General features: G+C 45.6%; 1 protein-coding gene across 1 annotated transcript in view; it reads right to left on the bottom strand.

The window, feature by feature from the left end:
- LOC147903615 (Peptidase C15, pyroglutamyl peptidase I-like protein) overlaps positions 1-21,400 on the bottom strand; it is a 43,850-nt gene extending 22,450 nt beyond the window's left edge. The window contains exon 1 of the mRNA XM_087400189.1: positions 20,610-21,400. Within this exon, the coding sequence (XP_087256315.1) occupies positions 20,610-20,870 (261 nt within the window). The 5' untranslated portion in view covers positions 20,871-21,400. The remainder of the gene's footprint in view (positions 1-20,609) is intronic.
- Positions 21,401-22,156: the final 756 nt, after the last annotated feature.

Here is a 22,156-nt window from a genome sequence, read left to right as displayed (position 1 = left end):
TCAGCAAAATGGCAAACCTGAGAGGAAAAATCGTACTCTTATGGAGATGGATAGATGCATGCTAAAAAGTAAAAAATTGCCCCACAAATTTTGGCTTGAAGGTCTCATGTGTGCCAATTATGTTTTGAATCGGGCTCCCACAAAAGCTTTGAAGACCAAGACTCCCTATGAAGTTTGGCAAGGGAGAAAGCCTTCTGTGGATCATTTTCGTGTTTTTGGATGCCTTGCATATGCTCATGTGCCCGTTGAGTTTCGGCATAAGTTGTCTGATAAGGCAATCAAATGCATTTTTGTTGGGTACATATACCTAGATGAATCTAGGAACATTCCCAAACTCATCCTCTAAAAACACAACATAGTGCAGTTTCAATCTCATGATAGTCACTCACAAGGTTGAAAACCATAAACTCCATCATGCATAGCAGGGACTAGCTACTATGACATCCCCACTAACGTCATCAGTGCCCAACAGTGGGTGTAGACCATAGTATAAAAATATGCTCTCACACATACAAATCCACACACCCACACATACTTGAGCATCCATTTATACAAAGTCTTCGTACTGAGTTTCTGTCGGCACTCCGGAGGTGAAGGGCAGACTCAGCCATGATGAAGGCTAGCACTAAAGGAGAAGGCTAATCAACAGACTCAGCCATGATGAAGGCTAGCACTAAAGGAGAAGGCTAATCAAAAGGTAGTCCAAAATCTCTTCATTCAAGCTACAACTGCTTGTGAAGTCTAAACATTTTCATTTTAGTCTCTCCCCAACGAGCATCTAAATCTAAATCTAGTTGATAGGGCAACGCACCATTTAAGATAGAAAGAATTATCACAATACCAGCAGGCCGCAACTTGGACGAAAACTTCACAAGGTGAAATTTGCATGTCCGCTAATACGGCAGAAGCATTTTTGTTGGGTACAGTGCAGAGAGCAAGGGCTACCGTCTCTACAATCCTGTCACACGCAAGATTATTGTCAGTAATGATGTTATATTTTCAGAAAATTCAGCTCACACTCAAGCTGCTTCCGATGATGTCTTTGAGGGATTACTACCCATTGCCTTGGGTTCCCCTGCTGATATATCTGATGCAAATCACAATTTACAGATACCTCCACATGCTCCGATTCAGCCACAGGATGTCTTACCACCTCCACAATTGCAGATATACATGCAGCAAAAACAGTTCCAAATTGGCTGTTACAAACTCTCCAGGGAGAGTAAAATTAATGCTCCATTACCTGGCAGAACTCGTAGTGCAGTAAGGCATGGGGGGGAAGCTCTTTCAGTTGAATCAGCTTATGCAGGTACTCTTCTTGATGAGGAGGAGCCTGAGACATTTGAAGAAGCACAGGATAATGTGCATTGGATGAATGCCATGCACGATAAATTGCAGTCCATTCAGAAAAATCAGACATGGGAAGTTGTCGATTTGCCACCAGGTAAACATGCCATAGGTACACAGTGGGTTTTCAAAGTCAAAAGAAAACCAGATGGGTCCATTGATCGGTACAAGGCAAGGCTGGTTGCAAAAGGATATGCTCAGAAAAAGGGCATAGACTATGAGGAGACTTTTGTTCCTACATCCAGAATGACAACTATCCGGTCAGTTATAGCCATGGCTGCAAATTTTGAATGGAATGTTCATCAGTTGGACATTAAAACAGCCTTCCTTAACGGAGACTTGTTGGAAGAGGTTTATGTCAAACACCCTCCGGGCTTTGAAATTTCAAGAAATGCACATCAAGTATGCAAGCTGAATAAAGCTTTGTATGGGTTGAAACAAGCCCCACGTGCATGGTATGCCAAAATTCATGCCTTTCTGACCAGCAAGGGGCTGCACAATAGTCCAACTGAGAGCACCCTCTACATCAAGAAGGATGGGGGGGGATATTTTAGTCATCATTCTTTATGTAGATGACTTACCACTCACAGGGTCAAATGAGGATAATATTGCAGATTTTAAAGCTGAATTGCAGACCACTTTTGACATGTCAGATTTGGGGCTGCTACACTTTTATTTGGGGATCCAGTTTACTCAAGAGAAAAGTGGCATCGTTATGTCTCAATCCAAGTATGTGCAGAAACTCTTGGACAGATTCAACATGCAGGATTGTAAGCCCATAGCTACTCCCATGGAGCCGGGGCTGAAGCTTACAATGCATGATGCAGGTGAATCAATTGATGTCACACTCTACAGTCAGGCTGTTGGATGCCTCATTTATCTCTGCAATACACGACCTGATATTCAGTTTGCAGTTTCTCAGGTGAGCAGATATATGCACAGCCCAAAGACTATGCATTGGCAGGCTGTAAAACGCATCTTCCGTTACTTGCAAGGTACAAAGTCTTTTGGCTTGATGTTTTCAGGGGGGGGACTTGCAGATGCATGCCTACAGTGACTCAGATTGGGCTGGAGACTATAACACTAGGCAATCCACAAGTGGCAATTGTTTCTTTTTGGGCAAAGCTTGTATTTCTTGGTTAAGCAAGAAACAGTCTACAGTGGCTACCTCCTCATGTGAAGCTGAGTACAGGGCAGCTTTCACAGCGACAATTGAATGTGTTTGGCTGCATCGTTTATTTGCTGATCTTCATCTTTCATTGGAGGGTCCTTCTCCAATTCTCACTGATAGTCAGAGTGCTATTGCAGTGGCAAAGAATCCTGTGTTTCATGCTCGCACGAAGCACATTGAGGTTCACTATCACTACGTCAGAGAGAAGTTGCATGCACGAGAGATCAGTATGATCTATGTGTCAACACATGACAATGTTGCAGACATTTTCACCAAAGCACTTCCACGTGAAAAGTTTGAGGCATTTCACAGTGCCCTGAACTTCTCCTTTTGGTGATTGATCATTTCCTTGTACATGACATTGGCACTGCAGGGGGGTGTTAGAATTATTGTTATAATTTAGCAGTGACCAATGTAATGTAATAAGTATGTTAGGGGCACTTTTCCCTCATTTTAGAGGTTTTTTTCCCTAACCACAGTTAGTTCACTAACTACGGTTAGTGAAGGATAAGGTTTTGTCACTTAGACAGAACCTATCCCACTCTTCAGTTGTAACACACTCTTCTATTGCAACTATTGCTTTCAGCTCTTACTCTCCTACTCTCTTGCTCCCCTACTCACAGAATGCCTCAAACTCATGAGACATATACTCCCCCCCTCGATCTGTGCGAAGTGTCTGCACCTTGAGTTCTCTCTCATTCTCAACCATAGCCACAAAGTGTTTGAAATGCATAAACACTTCCGATTTTGCCTTGAGACCATAGACCCAAATGTAGTTGGTGAAGTCATCTATGAATGTAGCATAATAAAGATAACCCCCAAAAGCAGGTGTCCTCATGGGACCGCAAACATCACTCTGGAGTCTGAATAAGGTCTGAATAAGCTGTAATTTGCGTGTAGCTTTCACTGCACCATCCTTCTTGAAAGGAAGTCTATGTATCTTGCCAAGGATGCAACCCTCACATGCATGAGGAGGAGGTGACTCTAAAGAAGGCAATGCATCAACCATATCATGCCTCTGAAGTGTCATTAAGCTGCCATAGCTCATGTGCCCATACCTGGCATGCCATAACTCCGCATTCTGCATCGCAACAGTGGAAGTGCTCACTAATAATGCAAGATCGGATCTTTTTTCATATAAATCAAGCTGAAAAAGACACAAAGTGCCAAACAACATCAAAGCATAGTCATTCTCTTTGTCTCTTATTGCGCACTTACCATCGTCAAATACAACCTGAAATCCTCCTCTATTAAGAGAGGACACTGAAAAAAAATTCTTCTTTATGCCTGGCACATAGAGTACATCTGAAATTCTAAAATATGTGCCATCAATAGATGTGAGAATAATCTCTCCCACTCCACACACTGAATAAGAAGAATTATTTGCACAAGTCACCTTCTTTTTGGTAGGTGGAGGATGTAGAGATGCAAAAAGACTCTTCTTGGAAGTGATGTGCTTTATTGACACTGAGAGAGCATGCATCCTTTGAAGAATCATAACTACAAGTCAAGAAAGCATAGGGATCATCATCATTAGTGGTTGTAGCATCTGAACTACCCACTGAAAAATCTGAAGTGCAAGTCAAAAAGGCATAATGCTCTTCCACAAAGTTGGCTGCAACATCTCCCCCATCATGAGAATGAGGAGCTGATGCATCTGACACAGCCATACCTGAATCCCTTTTCTTCTCTTTAGCCATGCGCTTCTTGCATTCTCCAATATAATGACCTGGCTTCTTGCAATAGTGACAAATGCCCTTCTTTTTCTGCTTATCTGCATCACCCTTAGCCTTATAAGAGGGCTGTCCTGAATCAGCTTTATTCTGATGTGAGGGCTGATTGGCATGTTGCTTTTGTTGCCCTTTTCCCTTGGGCTTGAACTTGGAAAGCATGGCATTCTCGCCAGCCCGGATTGCCATATTTCTTCGTGTCTGCTCCTCCTGCAACAGAAGTCCTACCAACTCGTGAAAGGAGAGAGGATTGCTGCCCCCCTTCAATGACAAATTCAGCGAGGTGTGGAAACCAAGATAGGACTCAGGAAGAGAATTCAGAGTGGTGGTAATCATCTCTGAATCCAGAATGACTCCATCAATATTCAGCAATTGTTCTCTCAAATCCTGAAGCTTTGTGAGGTGAGAATTTATGGAATCTCCCTCATCCATATGCGTATGAGAAAGGAAACTCTGGCATCATTTCTTGCTGTAAACATACTCTCTAGTATCTCACAAGCTGCCTTTGATGTCTTGCATGACCGAATGTGAGGTATAATGAGCCTCTTGACAGAGAGAGAAATTACTGAAAGAGCTTGTGCATCTCTAGAGTCCCATCTTTTCTGCGCTGCTGTGGGAGCTCCTGGAGCCACAGCTCCAACTACTTGTGCTGCATTTTGACCTCTACCCCTGCCTCCAGTTGTAGGAGTGACAGGTGTGGCCACTGTATCTGGTCTTGCTTCATCTCCATTGACATAATCCCAAAGATGTCTACCAACCAAGATATTGCGAACCATGAAACTCCACAAGGAGTTGTTGGTGCCATCCAACTTATCCTCCTGTGTGAGAACTCCGAACACCTCATTGGGGTTGTTCTTAGCCATTTTTGCCAGATAAACTCAAAAAACACAGCAAACTCACCAAGTTAAATCCCTTTCTGGGATGCAAAATGCACAATGCACAAGTAAAATCTGCCAAAGAAAATCTGCTCACAATGACAAATACTGTCAGCCTATCCAAGGCTCAGAATGCACCTCAATGCTCTGCTAAATGCCCAAAAATCTGCAAATAGAATCTGCAAAATGTGGCGAAAGTCTGCAAATTGACTCGAACTGAGTCCAAAACTGCTTGCAAACTTCCAAAATGCTCTTTTACCTGCAAAATTGCAACCTAATTGCAAAAGCCCCAATTTCTTGTGGGAAATTGCATACAAAAGAGGGCAAATGATCTAAAAGCACCAAATGTTGCACAAATTGCACTCAAAAGCCCCAAATTTTTAGGACAACCTGCAAACCAACTGCAATGTCTGCCCACAGATACAGAATGCCCCAAATGCTCTGCAAGATCTAAGCCAAACAATGGCTATCTGCATATAATGCCTGCCAAAAAACCAACTGCTGGTGTACCTACAGGAATAAAACCTGCACAGAAGGCCCTACAACAAAAGTGTACGGACACTATCATCCTACACCGAGCTAACAGTACAAAACTGTCAATGTACGGAATACATACAGTGTATGAATGATTGTGCGACGAAATCCGTACGGTGTACGGATGGCTGTACGGCGGAACTGGCAGTGTGTTGACAACAGATGTACGAAGTAGTGTACTGAACAATACGGTCAGCCATACTCTTATACGAACGAGCTAACGATGACTGTGCACGGCGCGTTTGGTACAGCATATAGCGCTTGTACGGTGATCTTGGCGGTGGAGCAAGTACAGGCGTTGTACGCCGAAACCGTACGGACTAAGCTGACATGCGGGATCTGTACGGACGAGAGTTGGGAGCAGGAAGAGGAGAGCAAATGTGGAAGCAAGGAGTAGGTCCGAGAAGGGAGAGCTGATCTGATACCAAATGTGAGAAAAACAGGAAGCAAGAGCAAGAGTGAGCAAAATGGAGAAAGTGAGCTGAACATAGTTCACTCCCCAAAGTGTACTGAACTGAAGTCAAGTACAATAAAAGAGATGAGGGTTTTGTCTAAGTGACAAAACCCTATCTAATCACTAACCATAGTTAGAGATTAGACCATGGTTAGGGGGAAAAACCTCTAAGAGGAAAAAGTGCCCCTAACCCACTTATTACATTACATTGGCCACTGCCTAGAATATAATAATAATTGTAACAGGACCTAAACCTATCCCTAAACCTAAGACGAAAACACTACCCTACGGTTCTCCAGTGGGTACTAGTAAACAAGGACTGATCTTCCGACTTGACCTAAGGCTGAGACACTGACTTACGTATCTTGTGCATGACTATCCCTAGACAAGGGCTCACAAAGGGGTCACATCATACGACAAAATCTCCTATTAGGAAACTATTATGCACTTGTCGATATAGCCAGTGTGTCACTTTGCACCCAAGTGCAGGGGTGCATGTGGCATTCCCTCCTTCTTAACTTGGCGGTAGGTTCATTGCTTCCAAGTAGTTTGCCAATATCTGAGGGAACTCCTGGAAAAAATCTTCATCCAGCCACACTACTTCATGGGTACCTCGATCACGGAACTTGGTGTAAAACTCCTGGATCCTGCGTCCTAACCCATGCTTGAAGGATTTGTTCTAGCTGCAAAACTTCGGCTTCATCAAGAACTTCAGGTTGTTGCTCATCGAAAATCTCTGAAAGAGAAGGTCCAAAATATGGCTTCTACATGAAACACATTGTGCATAGTCCAACTGTCTAGAAGGCGTAACTTCATTGGGACGTCGTTGATCTTTTGAATAATAGGGAATGGTCCGAAGCTCCTGAAGGACAGCTTAGGGCATCGCTTGCCCACTTGCTTCAATCTTTGCTTGATAATGCGTAAATACACCCATTGCCCCTCTTTATACTGGACATATCGTCTGGATTTGTTAGCCTGGCATGTATACGATGCTTAAGCTTTGGCGATGCAGTTTTTCACAGACTTCGTAATCTCTGCCATTGATTCAGTGGTTTTGTTGGCTTCAAGAGATGGAGATACCATCCGGGTGAGGAGTGATGTAAACCGCCATCAAAACGCCGCTTCATAAGGTGTTCGACCAATACTCGAAGAATAGGTATCGTTCAGAATGGCCTGCACAAGTGAAAGAAACTACTTCCACTTTCCCTCAGCATCATGACAATATGCTTTCAAAATATCAAACGCCATACCAATATACTTTTTCATCTCGCTGTTCGATTACGGATGGAAAGTGCTGGACATCTGCAGCTTAGTATCAAAAGTATCAAACAAGGCTCGCCAAAAGTTAGACGTAAACTTAGAGTCCATGTCGCAACCCTCCAATGGGATACCAATACTTGATAAACAAATGAGCTACATCTTTAGCGGTGGTTGTTTGTTTGCAGAGAATAAGCATACAATATTTACTAAAGCAACTAACAATAGTAAGACATTGAGTATTACGCGTACCTACGGATGCTGGAAGTGGCCCCACAAAATCCATACCTATGTCCTAAAAAGAACCGTCGGGGTTTGGCAATGGCATAAGTAAGCATGCTGCTTTCTTGTGGGAAGCTTTGATCTTTTAGCATATCTGACAATTCTGAACATAGCCATATACGTCCTTCCGCATCTTTGGCCAATAGAAATAGCGCTCTAACTTCTCCAAAGTCCCCGTTGATACCTCTGTGACCACCGATAAGGGCGTCATGGGCATCATGAACAAGCAAATGCCGTTTGTCTTTGAGTACACATAATCTTTTCTTATAGAAAAGCCAACCGTCCTCTAATGAGTAATAGCCTGGAGCAAGCGTCGTGGCTAACTGGAACTGTGTGCCAAACTCTACTGACTCCACGTACTGTACCTTCATGCTATCAAGATCCTTTCCTTTGATTTCAAGCACAGTGGCCTGCTCAATGGTCTGGATAAAACCTTTCCGACTGAGAGCTTCGGCATTGTCTGAAGCCACTTTAGGGCTTGGTGATCTGTCTTAACCGTATAAGTCCGTCCGTGTAGGAATGGCTTTCAATGTTTTAATGTCTGGATGACACCAAGAAGCTCTCTATCATAAACTGAATAGTTCTTTTCGGCATCATTAAGCTTTTTGCTATAATATGCCAGGCGCCTATCTTCTTGCTGTAAAATTGCCCCGATGGTGACATTGCTAGCGTCTGTGATTACCAAAAATGGATCCTCCCAAGAGGCGGCGATCTTCGTAACTGGTGCTATCGTGGCCAGTCGTTCAAGTTATGGAAGGCCTGCAAAGCTTTGCCTATGACTTGAACTTTTTGTCTGCGTGTCTTTACCCCCTTGAGTAAATCTTTAAGAGGGGCTGTGTGTGTCGAGAAACCATCCATGTGTGAGCTGTATGCTTGACACAAACCCACAAAGGATCGGATCTCCTGAGCCGTTGTGGGGACAGTCCAACTTATGATAGCTTGAATCTTCTCTCGGTCCAATCGAATCCCTTGAGTACTAATAACGTAGCCCAAATACTGAATTTCCAGCAAGCCGAATTCACTTTTCTTTGCGTGAGGTATAGCTGGTTATCACATAATAACTCTAGGGCACATCACACATCCTTAATATGCTACTCGGCTGTAGCGGAAAAGATAAGGATATCATCGAGAAAGATGAGCATGCACTTTCTAATATACTCTGCAAATACCCGTGACATCATCTTGTTGAATGTTGGTGGTGCATTCTTCACACCAAAGGGCATGATGACGAACTCGTAATGAGCTCGCTCTATTCGAAAAGCTGTCTTTGGGATGTCAGCTTCAAAACTCCGGACTTGATGGTAGCCACTCTTGAGATCAATCTTTGAGAAAAAATTTGCACCATTGAGTCGTTCCAAGATGTACTCGATGCAAGGCATAGGAAACTTGTCGGAGCATGATGTCTTGGAAATCTTGGAGTAGATCCAACATTGCTTGCCCCATCGGAGGAGCAACTTGAACTGCAGTGATTTGGCACTAGACGTAGACAAGTGTACACATGGCACCCTTGCAGGCAGCGCGACCTGCTTGAATATGAGAGATTAACGGAATCCCTGGTATGCTCCGATTGCCACGTATCACGGCACTAGTATGCTCCGATCGCCACGTATCACTTACCATCATACTTAAACAAAATTTAGAGTGGACCGAGTGAGTGGTGTTACCTTTGTCGATGACGAAGCTGTGGCGATGACAGCTGCTGCACTCAAACTTGCCTGCATAGCGGCTAACATATGTTTGTGTTGGAGAAGCATCGCCTCTCGATCTAGCTTTTGTTGCCTCTCTGCCTGGGCGAGCTCTGTGCGTCGCAGTTCCTCCTCATTTTTGCCTTCCTCACACATCAACAAGAGCAGTTTTTCAAAATCTGTGGTTCCTCTTTCTTCCAGCGGCTTTTCTACTTCTTTTTCCTCCAAACGTTGTTTTGTCTGGTCCAGCTGTCTTTTTCTTTCTTCTAGCTGGGATAAATTTTCCTAAAGTTGCTACAGGAGGACCCGATTTTGCTTTAGAAGGTTCGCCATCACTTCTTGAGCACTTGGCAGAAGCGTATCTTGTTGGTAGTCTTTCTCCTCTTCAAAGTCTTCAAGGTTGAAATCTTTTCCTAACCCTTCCATGGCACTTGATTGTGTGTCCTTTCCGGATCTCAAACAAAAAGTCAACTCTGCGTTCTTTGACCTGCGATGACGTGGTGTTGACTGCATGTTGACTATGTGCTGATTGCTGATTGCACAGGGCTGCCTAAATGCCTGTACGGACGTCTATGTGGCCGTTGACTTGGTTGCCTGCGCTGGCACTAGCTAGCATGGCCACGGGCGTGTGGATGCTCGTGACATCCCCTTCTGTTGAAACTCGAACTAGGGTACGAAAGAGGCTTCCCATCATGCTGAAGGAGGTGACTATCTGTGGTATACCTGGATGATAAATCCTGATCCGAATGCCTGGTTCTTGAATCCGAAAATGGTTGCTGAACTCATGAATCCTGATCTGCAAGTACTGAATGCCTAGATTTGGTGCTAACTTCTAGTATGGATATTTGTTGTGGGTTAATATTCCAGTATGATGCTCCCTGTGGTTTTCCTCGGTGCATATAGGTGATAGGGACGGAGGAATACTAGGTTTGAGAGAGGCATCCTAGTCTTGGTGTAACCATGTTGCCTCCTGTAATACTATATCCTGCTGTAACACTGTATCCTGCTGTAATATAGTGTCTTGTTGGCGCCAGCCTCGAACCCCTTGAATGACTCATATCAAAGGTCGAGGTGGAACACCCTTGCTCCAATAGATGAACTTGGACCCATGGCCTGGGATTTTAACATCCAAGCCTTGGTGCTGATAATCTGGTCGGACTTCGAACTGGTGCCACCATCGTCTCCCAAGATGTCATCCACTGCCTGAGTAGGTGTGACCCTGAGTGGTCGACGGTGTACCCACCCTGAGATCTTCAGAGTGGCTGAAGCTACCTACATCTGCTGCCTTGGAAATGCGCCATTCAAGGTCATTGGTTCCGTTGGCATAAGAGGCAACTGAGCCTTTTGAGCAGCTTGGTCGAAACTGCCTGAGTCTGCTAGGATAAGGACCTTCTGACCACCGACCTGTCCATAAAACTGGAACATATTGGAAAACTGACGAGGCTCCTCTTGCTGCTGAGCTTCAAGCTTCTGGATGACTACTGAGGTTGTCCCTGTAGTCTGTTGTTCATCAAGCTCCTAAATGACTATTGAGGTTGTTGAAACTGTTGTTGAACCACTTGACGTGGCTCATGCTGTTCTGAGTCTGCTAGGATAAGGACCTTCTGACCACCGACCTGTCCATAAAACTGGAACATATTGGGAAACCGACGAGGCTCCTCTTGCTGCTGAGCTTCAAGCTTCTGGATGACTACTGAGGTTGTCCCTGTAGTCTGTTGTTCATCAAGCTCCTAAATGACTATTGAGGTTGTTGAAACTGTTGTTGAACCACTTGACGTGGCTCATGCTGTTAGAAGCTTCTGGAAATGCGGGCAATCTTTCTTATTATGGCCCAGCACATGACAATAAGAGCATTAGTTCTCCTTGGCATAGAGTGCTCGTGTCGCTGTATCCAAGTACCCGCCATAGCCATTGCTATCCTTCGCCACCCAGATGCCCATTCCCACCATCACCTGGTGTGAAATCATGGGACTTTTTACTGTTGACCTACTTGGATCCTTGACCCTTGTGCATGAGCTCAAAATTCTGAGCAAGCTCATATGCACACTCATAATTCTGTGGCTTGAAAGTTCTGACATACCACTGGATGTCTATACGCAGCCATGGAGAAATCTGCTCAGCTTTTGACTGTCCTCCAACTGCAACTGTATAAACACCTGAGTGAACTTATTGGCATAATGATTCACCGTCTCAGTGTCTCCCTGGCGTAGCTCGTAGAACTAACTCTGGAGCCTGTCCAAGTACTGCAGTGGCAGAAACCGTGATCAAAGATCTTTCACAAATTCCATCCAGCTGTAGAGAGGTGTCTCCTCGTCTACATCATAGTGGTCCTTTTGCCACTTGAGCCACCAGGTGACCGCCTCACCTGTGAGGTGCATGGATGCTAGGATTCACCGCTCGTTGTCCTTCGTAGGCATCACTGAAAAATAACTTTCGAACTGATTGAGCCATGAAGTCAACACTAAGGGTTTGTGCTTACCACCGTACTGTGTGAAGTTGAGCTTCCCCAGAAAAGAAGGCTTGGCTGGAGATGGAAGTCTCTCCTTTTCTCCCCCCTCTGGTCGAAGTAGAGAAATGAGAAGCTGCCGATCCCGTTCTTCCTTCTCTTCTCGAGCAGTACGTTCTCGGAGCTCCTTGGCCTCCTAAGCCTCGCGGTCCCAGAGTTCCTTGACTTCTCAAGGCTGTCGATCGCGTTCGTCTTTTGTTTCCCGAGCTCCCCTTTCGGCTTCCCGATCGCGTTCTTCTTTTGCCTCCCGATCATGTTCTTCTTTGGCCTCCCGAGCTAGCCTTTCACGCTCTCTGGTGGCCTACTCACGATCTTCCCACATCTTCTGAAGCTGGGTCATGCGGATAAAGAGAGCCTCGGACTGTTGCTGCTGCATCTGCATCATAGCCTGCAACATGGTTGTCATGGCAGACATGGAAGTGTTCGCAGGATTCTGTGGTGGGGGTGGTGGGGGTGGTGGCAGTTGAGGCACTGAACCCTCACCCCCCCCGGTGTTGGACTGCTCACTAGTGCTCATGGTATCCTTGCCGGATCTTGTTTGGACCATAAACGAATAGAGCTGCCCCTAAACTGACGCTCAGGAAAGAAAACTGAAGCTCTGACACCAATGTAGCGCGAGATAGACTATCCTCGCTCTCTCTCCTGCTCAATACTAACTGCAACTGCAAAATGATGCACTCAATACACAAAGTGAGCTGTTGATGTGAGTGAGAGAATCAGAGGGAGAGAATGTAGTGGACCTCCAAAGAGGAAATAGATACAACTGAATAATGAATGCCCAAAGGGCTGAATACAACTGTATGGAGGGATTGAAACCCTCACTGCAAAACTAGAAGACTAGACTACCTAGAGGAGGTGAATCCTCACTAGATCCCTGAAAAGGCTGAGGCTACCCTACTAGTCTGCTGCGGGGAGGCCTGACTCTGCTGCTCTGAAGGCTTGAAGACCCGAGGAGTGGATGAAGAATGAGGGCCAAAGGCTTCCCTTTTATAGGCTGATAGGTCAGCCTGGCCGACTTGGTCAATGCCGACCGTTGACCTGGTCAGCTGGTCAACGCCTACCGTTGACAAGGTCGATCAAAAAAGTCAACGTAGACTAAAAAAGTCAGCGCGTTGACTTTTGACCAAAAACTCAACTCTGTGTTCTTTGACCTGCGATGATGTGGTGTTGACTGCCTGTTGACTGTGTGTTGATTGCTGATTGCGCAAGGCTGCCTGAATGGCTGTACGGACGTCTACGTGGCCGTTGACTTGGTTGCCTGCGCTGGCACTAGCTAGCATGGCCACACGCGTGTGGATGCTCGTGACAGTGAAGGTAAGTCGTCAGCCCTAGGATGCTCCTCCATCTTCGTATTACACTTTGAGATCACCATCTCAGCCACGCGAGGACTCTTATTTTCTTCCAAAGATGTGGCTCAAGGCATCCAAAGCACCTTGGTAATTGTTGATTGTGTATTGGCCAAAATAGATAAAGTGAGGTTCACCTTGCAATTTTTCATGCTAGATCTTCCTAAAGCATCCATGACATACCAAGTACTATTGGAATTTGGGAAGACCATCATGACAAGCAAGGAAGGGGAGGGGAATAGGGGGTGAGACAATGAAGAAAACACAAAAACCATGAGGTGAACCAAGATAAAATACTCGTGGGGGTACCTAAGAAGCATCAGCTTCATATCACACACACAAACCATTGTTAAGGTAAGAAAGAGAGAGAGAAAGAAAAAGAAAAAAAGAAATTTTATTAGTCTTCAGAAGACCGATGGGTCTATGAGACTGAAAGAAAACCTGATTCAAATCACAGTAAGGGTGGAGCTACTAAACGAGCATCATCACCCGTGCTAAGTCCTAAGTCTGATCATACATAATCAAATACATCTGAGTGTGACAATCAAAAGAAAAAAGACTGGAGCGGGAGCGGAATCCTCCATATGTCATGTCGCCCTAGCTGGTGCATAGCCGGTGATGGGACGCTGGCGTCTGTCAAGAGGGGTCGTGCGTCTCGATCTCCTGGAGGAGGCTCGACGCAAGACCAGAGCCACCGTGACTCCCATGGGGCGTGCCCCAGGTCTAAACAATGACGGGAGGTCCCCTAGAGTAATCGGTGTCTCCTCAATGCCTCGTGTGTCATGCTACGACATAGTTACGCTGAAACGCCGAAACGGTGCAACAAAGACCCGAAACGCCGTTTCAGCCGTGCCAGACCCCCCGAAACGCGAAACGGCCCCGAAACCCGAAACGCAGGCTGAAACGACGAATCAGAAACGTCGAAACGACATCTGAAACGCCGTTTCGGGTGCCATTTCGGGCGTGACCTAAAAAGAGGGCAAAACCAAAAAAAAACACCGCCCGCGCCGTCGCGTGTTTTTTCCCTTTTGCCTACTGCTCTCCCCCCCGATTTCTTGCCCGCCTGGTTCTCTCCCGAGTCCCGAGTCCCAGCCCTACGAGTGGCTGCTCTTTTGGACACCCGGCTTTGGTCACTGGTGACTGGTGAGCACATTTCCTTTCTCTATGCTTCTCTTGCCTCAAACATCTTGCTGTTTTTTGGCTGCAACCATTGATTCTTGGCTTTTCCCTTTCAAATTTGATCTATTGCAGCTTGTACAAGTGCTCTTTTTGCTCATGGATATGGCTTCACAAAGCGTTGTCCCTCAGCAAGAGAAGGAGTTCACCCAATCGGATTATTGGTGGAGCCAAGTTGATTTGGTAGGCAAGTATGACTCCAAGAAAGGAGGAGCTCGCAAGTTTAGATGCAGATGGTGTGGATTGGAGCGAGGAGGGAACCCTGATAGGGTCAAATGTCATCTTCTTGGCATTAAGGATGGGGGGATTGGGCTATGCTCCGTAATCTCACCACAAGAGAAAGAAAGGTTGCAAAGAGAGGTTGAAGTATTGCCCACTACAAAAAGGGCAAAGACAATGGCTTCCACTGGTGTAGGAGCTTCTTCAGGTGCTCATGCAGCACGTGTTCAGCAGGCCACTGCATTTCAGAGTCCTCTTCCCTCTGCTACTACGGCTTCTTCTTCTGCGAGTGCACATGGAGCTCCTGCAAATATTCCTGCTACATCTCGGTCTACTTCACATAGGCAGGGCAGTCTTTACACATCATGGCATCCGCAAAGGAAGGCACAAGTAGATGCAACTGTGGCCCGATTTTTTTACTCCAATGGGATTAGCTTCAATGTTGCTAGATCACCCCACTTCAAAGAGATGGTGTCAGAAATCAAAACATTTGGATCCACATATACCCCTCCCACATTTGATGCTTTGAGAGGCAAGCCTCTAGAGGATGAGGTGGTGGCAGTTAAGCAAGCTATTGAACCTGTGAAAGAGAAATGGGTAAAGTATGGGGTAAGTTTGGTTGCAGATGGATGGAGTGATGTGCGAAGTCACTCACTAGAGGGTATCCTTGCATATTGTAGGGGATCTGCACTCTACATACACTCCATAGAGTATGGAGTGCAACAAAAAACAGCACCTGTATTGATGCAAATGTGGGCAGATGCAGTGGAATATGTGGGGCCGTCTAATGTTTTGCAACTTGTTTCAGATGGGGAAAATACCAATAAGGCAGCAGGTGCATTATTGGAGCAAAAGTAACCTCATATCTAGTGGAGTGCTTGTGTAGCACATTGCTTGAATAATTTATTGAAAGACATTGACAAATTGGATTGGGTCAAGAATGTTATTGACAATGGAAAAAAGGTGGTTAACTTCATCACACGACATAATTTTTCTCTTGCTTTGTACCATAAATTTGCCAACAAGGAGCTTTTGAATTATGCAGAGTGCATACAACTTTTTGATGCTTCGCAGGCTCCTTGAAATGAGACCTGCACTGAAACAAGTTGTGGCAAGCCCAGAGTGGGATGCATGGCCCACTTCTAGGCAGGCTCTTAGAATTTATTGTTATGACTTCTTGTGCATAGGCAGTATGAATTTTGGGCTGATGCATCTCACATTGTTGATCTATGTGTGCCTATTGTGAAGCTGCTTAACCGAGTTGATGGAGATATGCCTTTTCTTGGTAAGGTGTATGAGGGGATGGATCGGATGATTGAGAATATCAGAGAAATAGAAAAGGATCCCCAAAGGTTGAGAGAATTGGAAGAGTTGGTTGTGAGCAGATGGAATCAATATTACTCTCCCATGCATGCAACTGCCTTTGTGTTGGACCCGGAGTTTCAACACAAGGCAAGTGCACAACAGAGTGATGCAGAGGTTGTTCGTGGTTGGAACCTCACTCTTCAAAAGATGGTGCCAACTCCTGATGGACGGCGAAGGATAAAAGACCAGCTTGCCAATTATCGCAATAAGGAAGGCATGTATGGATGGCCAGATGCACAGCATGATAGGTAATATTAACTCATTTTAATTTTCAGATTTTAGTATACGCATGACAAATATATTGGATTTCATAGCCCAGATGATGCCCACTCACCTGATGATGATGATTTGTTAGTAGAGGAGAATGATGATGAGGAGGAGGAGGAGGAGGAGGCAGAGGTTGAGTCTCAGGATGAGGATGAGCTTATTATTTGATCATATATGATATCATCCTCGATGTAGCCTTTTTTGGGTTTCAGCTTTCTTTTTGTTACTATGACATTTGGGCTTTGAAAGCTGAATTACAATTTATGAATCATGATTGGTTTCTTAAATATCATGAATCATGAATCATTTTTCCATTTTGTAACTTGTTATAGGATTTATAAATTACCCCACCTTGCGTAATTGAAATTTGCATTGTGTGATTGGTAACTGGTTGAACAATGAAACTTGAATCTCCAAAGTTCAAAGTTACAATCAATATTAATGGTACTAGGTAGAGCTATAGCTTATTGTGCACTTTTTTTGAAGGTAGAGCACTCTAAATGTGTGTATGCATTACTCTAAACCCCCTTTTGTAAACCCCCTTGATGACGTGGCGTTTCCCTGTTTCACCGCCTCTCAAAAATCCCAAAACGTTTCCGTTTCCGTTTCCCGTTTCCGTTTCCCCGTTTCCTGTAACTCTGTGCTACGATCGTCGGGTCGGGGTCTCTGTCACGTCTACATCTAGTGACTGGACGATCGATATCATTCGATGGGAAAAACTCTGTGATCCTGCTCTGAGAGGTGTCTGGTGGTGTGGCCAAGCCCTGTCGCCTGAGTAAGTACTCTCTGTATCGGACCCCCTCGTGAATGAAGGCCGCTAGGCATCTCTGATCTGGATAGGCGAGGAATATGGAAAGGAGCCTGAAGCCGTCTCTGAAGAGACAGTGGTAGCGACCTCGGATCTCGTAGTACATTGGGCACCTGAAAATAAAATGCTCCTCCGACTCAACCTCCTGGCAGTCGCACAATGTGCATATGCGATGCTCCCTAGGAATCCCCTCTGCTCTGCCGCTCTCTATGTGGAGGCGGTGTGACGATACCCGAAACTATCCGATGGAGATCTGTAGTGAGTGAGGCATGTGAAGCTCAGTGTACCCCGGTGGCGTGATGAATCCCTCCTCCAAAATACGAAGACAGTGATCTCTATAGAAGCTCAGCTTCACTGGAAGCTCCCTCGGCTCCAACCAGGTCCTAAAGGTGTGTAGCTACATGAGATCCTCTCGAATGACCTGGTTGGTGTGTGGCCCGATCGGGATGGTGGGTGGGAGTACCGGAGGGGCATCCAAACTGTACTGAAAAGGAGGTATCCTATCGATGTGAAACCCCTGTCTCACAAACCATCTGTGAGAAGAGATGGTTATAATCTTGGCAAGAAGAACAAAGGTTTGTTGAACAAAGTTTTGACCTATGGAATAAATCTACAAAAAGTACCCCACAACTAGAAGAAGAGGATGGGGATTGACATCCCCTTGGCTTCCAATCAGTTAACCTCAATTGAAAAGCTTCCTTGTAAATATCCAAGAGCTGTGGACAGTCAGACAACATGTTTTCATCCATCCACTTGGCATTCAACGCCAAAGAATTCTTGAATTTCACAAGATATGTTGAGAGATCATCTTGAGGAAAGGCCTACTTCATGATGTTGATCTTGAGGGAAGGTGTTGAGAGATCATGCTCAACATCATGTGATAATATTATGCATGGCACTAACCAATAGAGTGCTATAAAGGAAAGGGTTAGATGCCCTAACCCTAACCCTAAATGGGTTTGTATATATTCTACATTTTCAACTAAATCTAGTGTACAGCATCGACCAATCCCGCACTGCCATAGGAGATACTTTTCTTTTGACCCCTATAGTGGTACTTGGTTGTGAAATACTGTCAATTACCTTAGCTTGCTTGGCTTGACTACTACCTTGAGGCATTGTTTGTTTTCGCATGAATTTCCTTTGGAAAGTTGAATTCGTCGGGAACTGCAGTGAGTTCCACATAGAAACGCACTTGGTTTGACCCTTGCATCCTCATACTTAAATGCAATCCCTATTGCGTCATCCAATGTTTCTGCGTACTTATCTCTAGCTTCCATTTGTATTCTATTGTTCAAGCCATCAGCGGTAAATGGCTTACACCTCGTCCCATATGTGAAGCCATGCTTCGATGATGTCCGAATTTATATCAACCATTCTACCCACGTATTTTTCAAGCTTATAGTTTGTGATATTCGGCCACTTGACCTTTTCCCTTTCCATTACATGGGTGCTAGACGCCGGTTCCATGACCCCTTGTTCTTTCCATTCCTTAGAGGGTCTACCTATCAAGGAGTGAATGGCTTTTGGTCACTCTTCTTGCCCTGCATTGTTGCGCCCTTAATAACTGTAAGGCATCCTCCAGGTTTCCGATTTCGGCATTTAATGAACTGGGCAGTGGGCTCACATGCCATGGGCCGTGGAAACTGTTGTATCAGCTGAGCACCTTCTCCTATGGAATTCACACAAGAGGTATCATCTCAAAGTGGTTATTTCTTTCCATAATTTCCTGAGTTAGACTTCGTCTTCTAAGTTGTAATTTTACAGCCAGCCTTAAAACTATAAAAGGCCTTGCTGTCCCACATTTGTATATACGCATCTGGCTTGTGTACACCTGAGTCTCTTGCTCAAGCTAAAACTCGGTCCATGTGCAGCACATCGCATGCCACTGTGGGAATCCAGCCCATGACTTATTCTTTCCCAAGTCAAAAGGTACATCTTGTTACCTATTTTGCACTCATTGGTTTCCATTGGGTATTTCTACTCTAGTCTAGGATTGCCTAGCCTAACCTCCTAACTAGTCTTCACTAAGCTAGCTAGAGTCAGGACTGCCTCTGCTTCAGATTGGAATAGAGTTTCAACTAGAGACAGAAAAAAGCTTAAATCCTATAGCCCAGGCCATGTTAGTTCCAATCACGGGAAAGATCACTGCTGCTAAAGAAGAGTTCGGCCTAGCTTGAATTATGCAAGATTCACAAAGACAAATACTGGTTTTACAACTGAAGGGATTTGTATCACGCGATATGGCTCTCCCAGTTGGAGAAACTTAGGATGCAGTGCCCAAACAAAAGAGCTCCCCCACAATGTACTCATGAGATTCTTAAGCCTACTTCAACAAAAACTAAAGCTAGATTTACAGAAAGTCCTTTGGCATTTCATCCATAACCAAAGCTTATATAAGACTCTGCCAAGAGGACATTAGCACATATATTAATTGGGATCAAGCAAACCTCCACCAGGTACCACAATGCTCTTGCAGGGTCTTGCATGATGTACCCAATGCTGCCAGATTTGCTAGAAGCCATCAAGGCTGTTATATTTATGCACAAGTTACCGAGTCAGTCACGCCTCCATAGCCAGAAACTATGCCTAGCTTAGTGCCAGATTCCATTGGTCAAAAGAAACATCATATCATCCAATTGTAAGCCTACCAATCTAAATCAGTGGGTGTACAGAAAATACTCCATCAGCAGTGCTGTGTGTGGTTGCTTCCAAATTATCATGCCACAACTGATGAGACTCACACTTTGATTTAGTTAGAGACAGTTTGTCACAATATCATCACATCCTGAGACAACTCGTAGGATGTGGGGCTACCTCCCTACAACGGAATCGAAGGCAAGCCACGCGATGTTGAACAGCTTAAAAATAGGGGCAAGGGGCATCTAACCACAGATGCCTAATCAAACAATTAAGTGCTGAAGTAGATTATCTCATCTTTTTTATACAAAAGTACCATTAACTAGGTGCTAAAATAGTTGACCTAGATGATTACATCTTTTCTGCACGCTGTGGCTTCTTGCCCACTGCCTGCTCCCTCGCATTCATACACCCAGTGCGATTGACTCACACATGAGATTTAAAGAGGATGGAGGACAAGAAAAAGGACAGGAGTGCAAAGGAGCGCAGATGAAAGAGATGAGGAGTTGCTGCTGGAGCAAATCCGCAAGGGAGGACGTGCAATTATGTAGCCTTGCGATGAACCTCACTATGAACGGCAATCGTTTTGATCTCGCAGGATAGTCTCATGAAACGGCAAAAGTCATGGTCATTGTTCCAAATGGACGTGCACAAGCCAAAAGTGCGAATAGACCGGAACTTTACCAGACGCCGTGCTAAGTACCCAAAAGCACCGAAACCTTTCCGATGCACCACTTAGAACTAACGTCGAATTAAAAGAAAATCAACTTTTGAAGAAACAATCTCGCCGCGAATTGGCTGCAGAATTCGCATCACGCAACATCAACTTTTGAAGAAACGATCCTGCGCTGCAGAATTCGCATCACGCATCCGTGAACGAGAAAACAATGCGACTAACGACTACTGCAAACATGGCTCGGCAGTGGGATTAGCAGAGCCTTCCTTACCCAGATAATCCGTTCGTCAGGGGTATTGGGTGATGTTGGAAGCGCAGAATCCAGCAGCTGGAGAAGGGTAGCGAGGGCGCCCTCGCCCGCGGTGTCGAGGACGGTGACGCTGCCGAGTCTGATTCCGGGAGGCAAACCCTTCTTCTGGAGGTAATCTCTGAGGGCGAGAGCGATGACCTCGGTGGGATTTTCGTCAACGCCATGGAATTTCTTGAAGCCGGTGATGTGCAGGACGGAGGAAGGGGGTCCTTCGGAGCCCATGCGTGGATGTGCTGCTGCTGATCTTGCTGCTGCTGCGTCTGATCTTGCTGCTGCTGCTGACTTTGCTGCTTCTGATCTTGCTGCTGATGATCAGACGAGCAGAATCGCCATCGCTGGCTGGATGATTCAATCGATGGATGGATTGATTGTTGATTGATTTAGGCGAGGTCGGTGCAGGTTATCTTTGCCAGTGAAAGAACGTTTACCCCTCGCTCGCGAGTCGCTACCCGCAGAATCCGTCCACACCCAACAGGAGATTTTCGTGTCGCAATTGCGATCGCGATATCCCCGGCAGCAACAGAGACGACGAACTCCCGCCTCGCGGCTGCTGCTCGCTCTATTAGCTGCTCCTCTTCTGCTTGCTCAAATTCCTCAATCCTTCTCTTCTTCACCTCCAGAGACGCGACGCCACATCGCCGTCGGAAACGGTGCGAGAAAAGACTGCGCCTCCCTTCGCATCATCATCCCCATCAACGCCATCATCCCCGCCATCGCCAATCCTCTCATCACACACTCGCCTTTCCCCCTCCCCCCGTGGCCACCCTTATCTTCACCCATCCTTTGTCCCCCTCACGCATTCGTCAAAAACCGCCGTCGCCTTGCACTTTTCCTCCCCTCACCGCCTCCTCTTGCGGTTAACCGCCCTTCCTCCATCTCTGCCCCGCATCTCATCTCATTGCTCTCACGTCAAGTGTGCCCACCGCCCCTAACCCCCCTCGACAACGATACTTCCACTCTCTCGACATGATCTGACCCTCCATCGGCTTTACCAGATGACGTGCGTCGATGCTTAACCGCCTACGCAACGATTCTTGCGCAATCCTGTCGCCAAATGCACGTTGCTAATGGATCCAAATCAAGAACTAATCTTCACTCCGATTGTTCTGCACTTTGCCCTGCAACAGCGTTTTCCTCCAAATCTTTTACTTCAATCCATCTTCCAGGGCAGATGCTACGCAGCTGTTCCCGTCAAAATCAATACGTTGTGTGTGATCGATTCGTGCGAGCATTTTGTGTTCAGTTGCATGGTACCACTGGGATGTTGACGGAAGTTAGGCTAACCCAACCTTGGTTTATAGGTTACTTCGATCTAGTCAGAATCTCTCGATGATGGGCTTGCAAAAGGGGCATCCTTCCACCTGGCACAAAATCGTTGGTCTCCTAACTGGGAAAAGTTGTCCAACGCTACCCCTCGCCCCAAGCCCTGTCTGATCACCACACAGTCATTCTCCATCCAGACGCCTTTGCCGCCAGTCATAGACTCCCTCTAGTGTGCACCTCGTCCA

Source organism: Dipteris shenzhenensis, chromosome 3 (assembly GCF_047967505.1).
Source record: "Dipteris shenzhenensis isolate YYH24624 ecotype China chromosome 3, Dip_SZ_1.0, whole genome shotgun sequence".
In the NCBI taxonomy this organism is placed as follows: domain Eukaryota; kingdom Viridiplantae; phylum Streptophyta; class Polypodiopsida; order Gleicheniales; family Dipteridaceae; genus Dipteris; species Dipteris shenzhenensis.
This window is presented reverse-complemented; position numbering and strand designations above follow the sequence as displayed.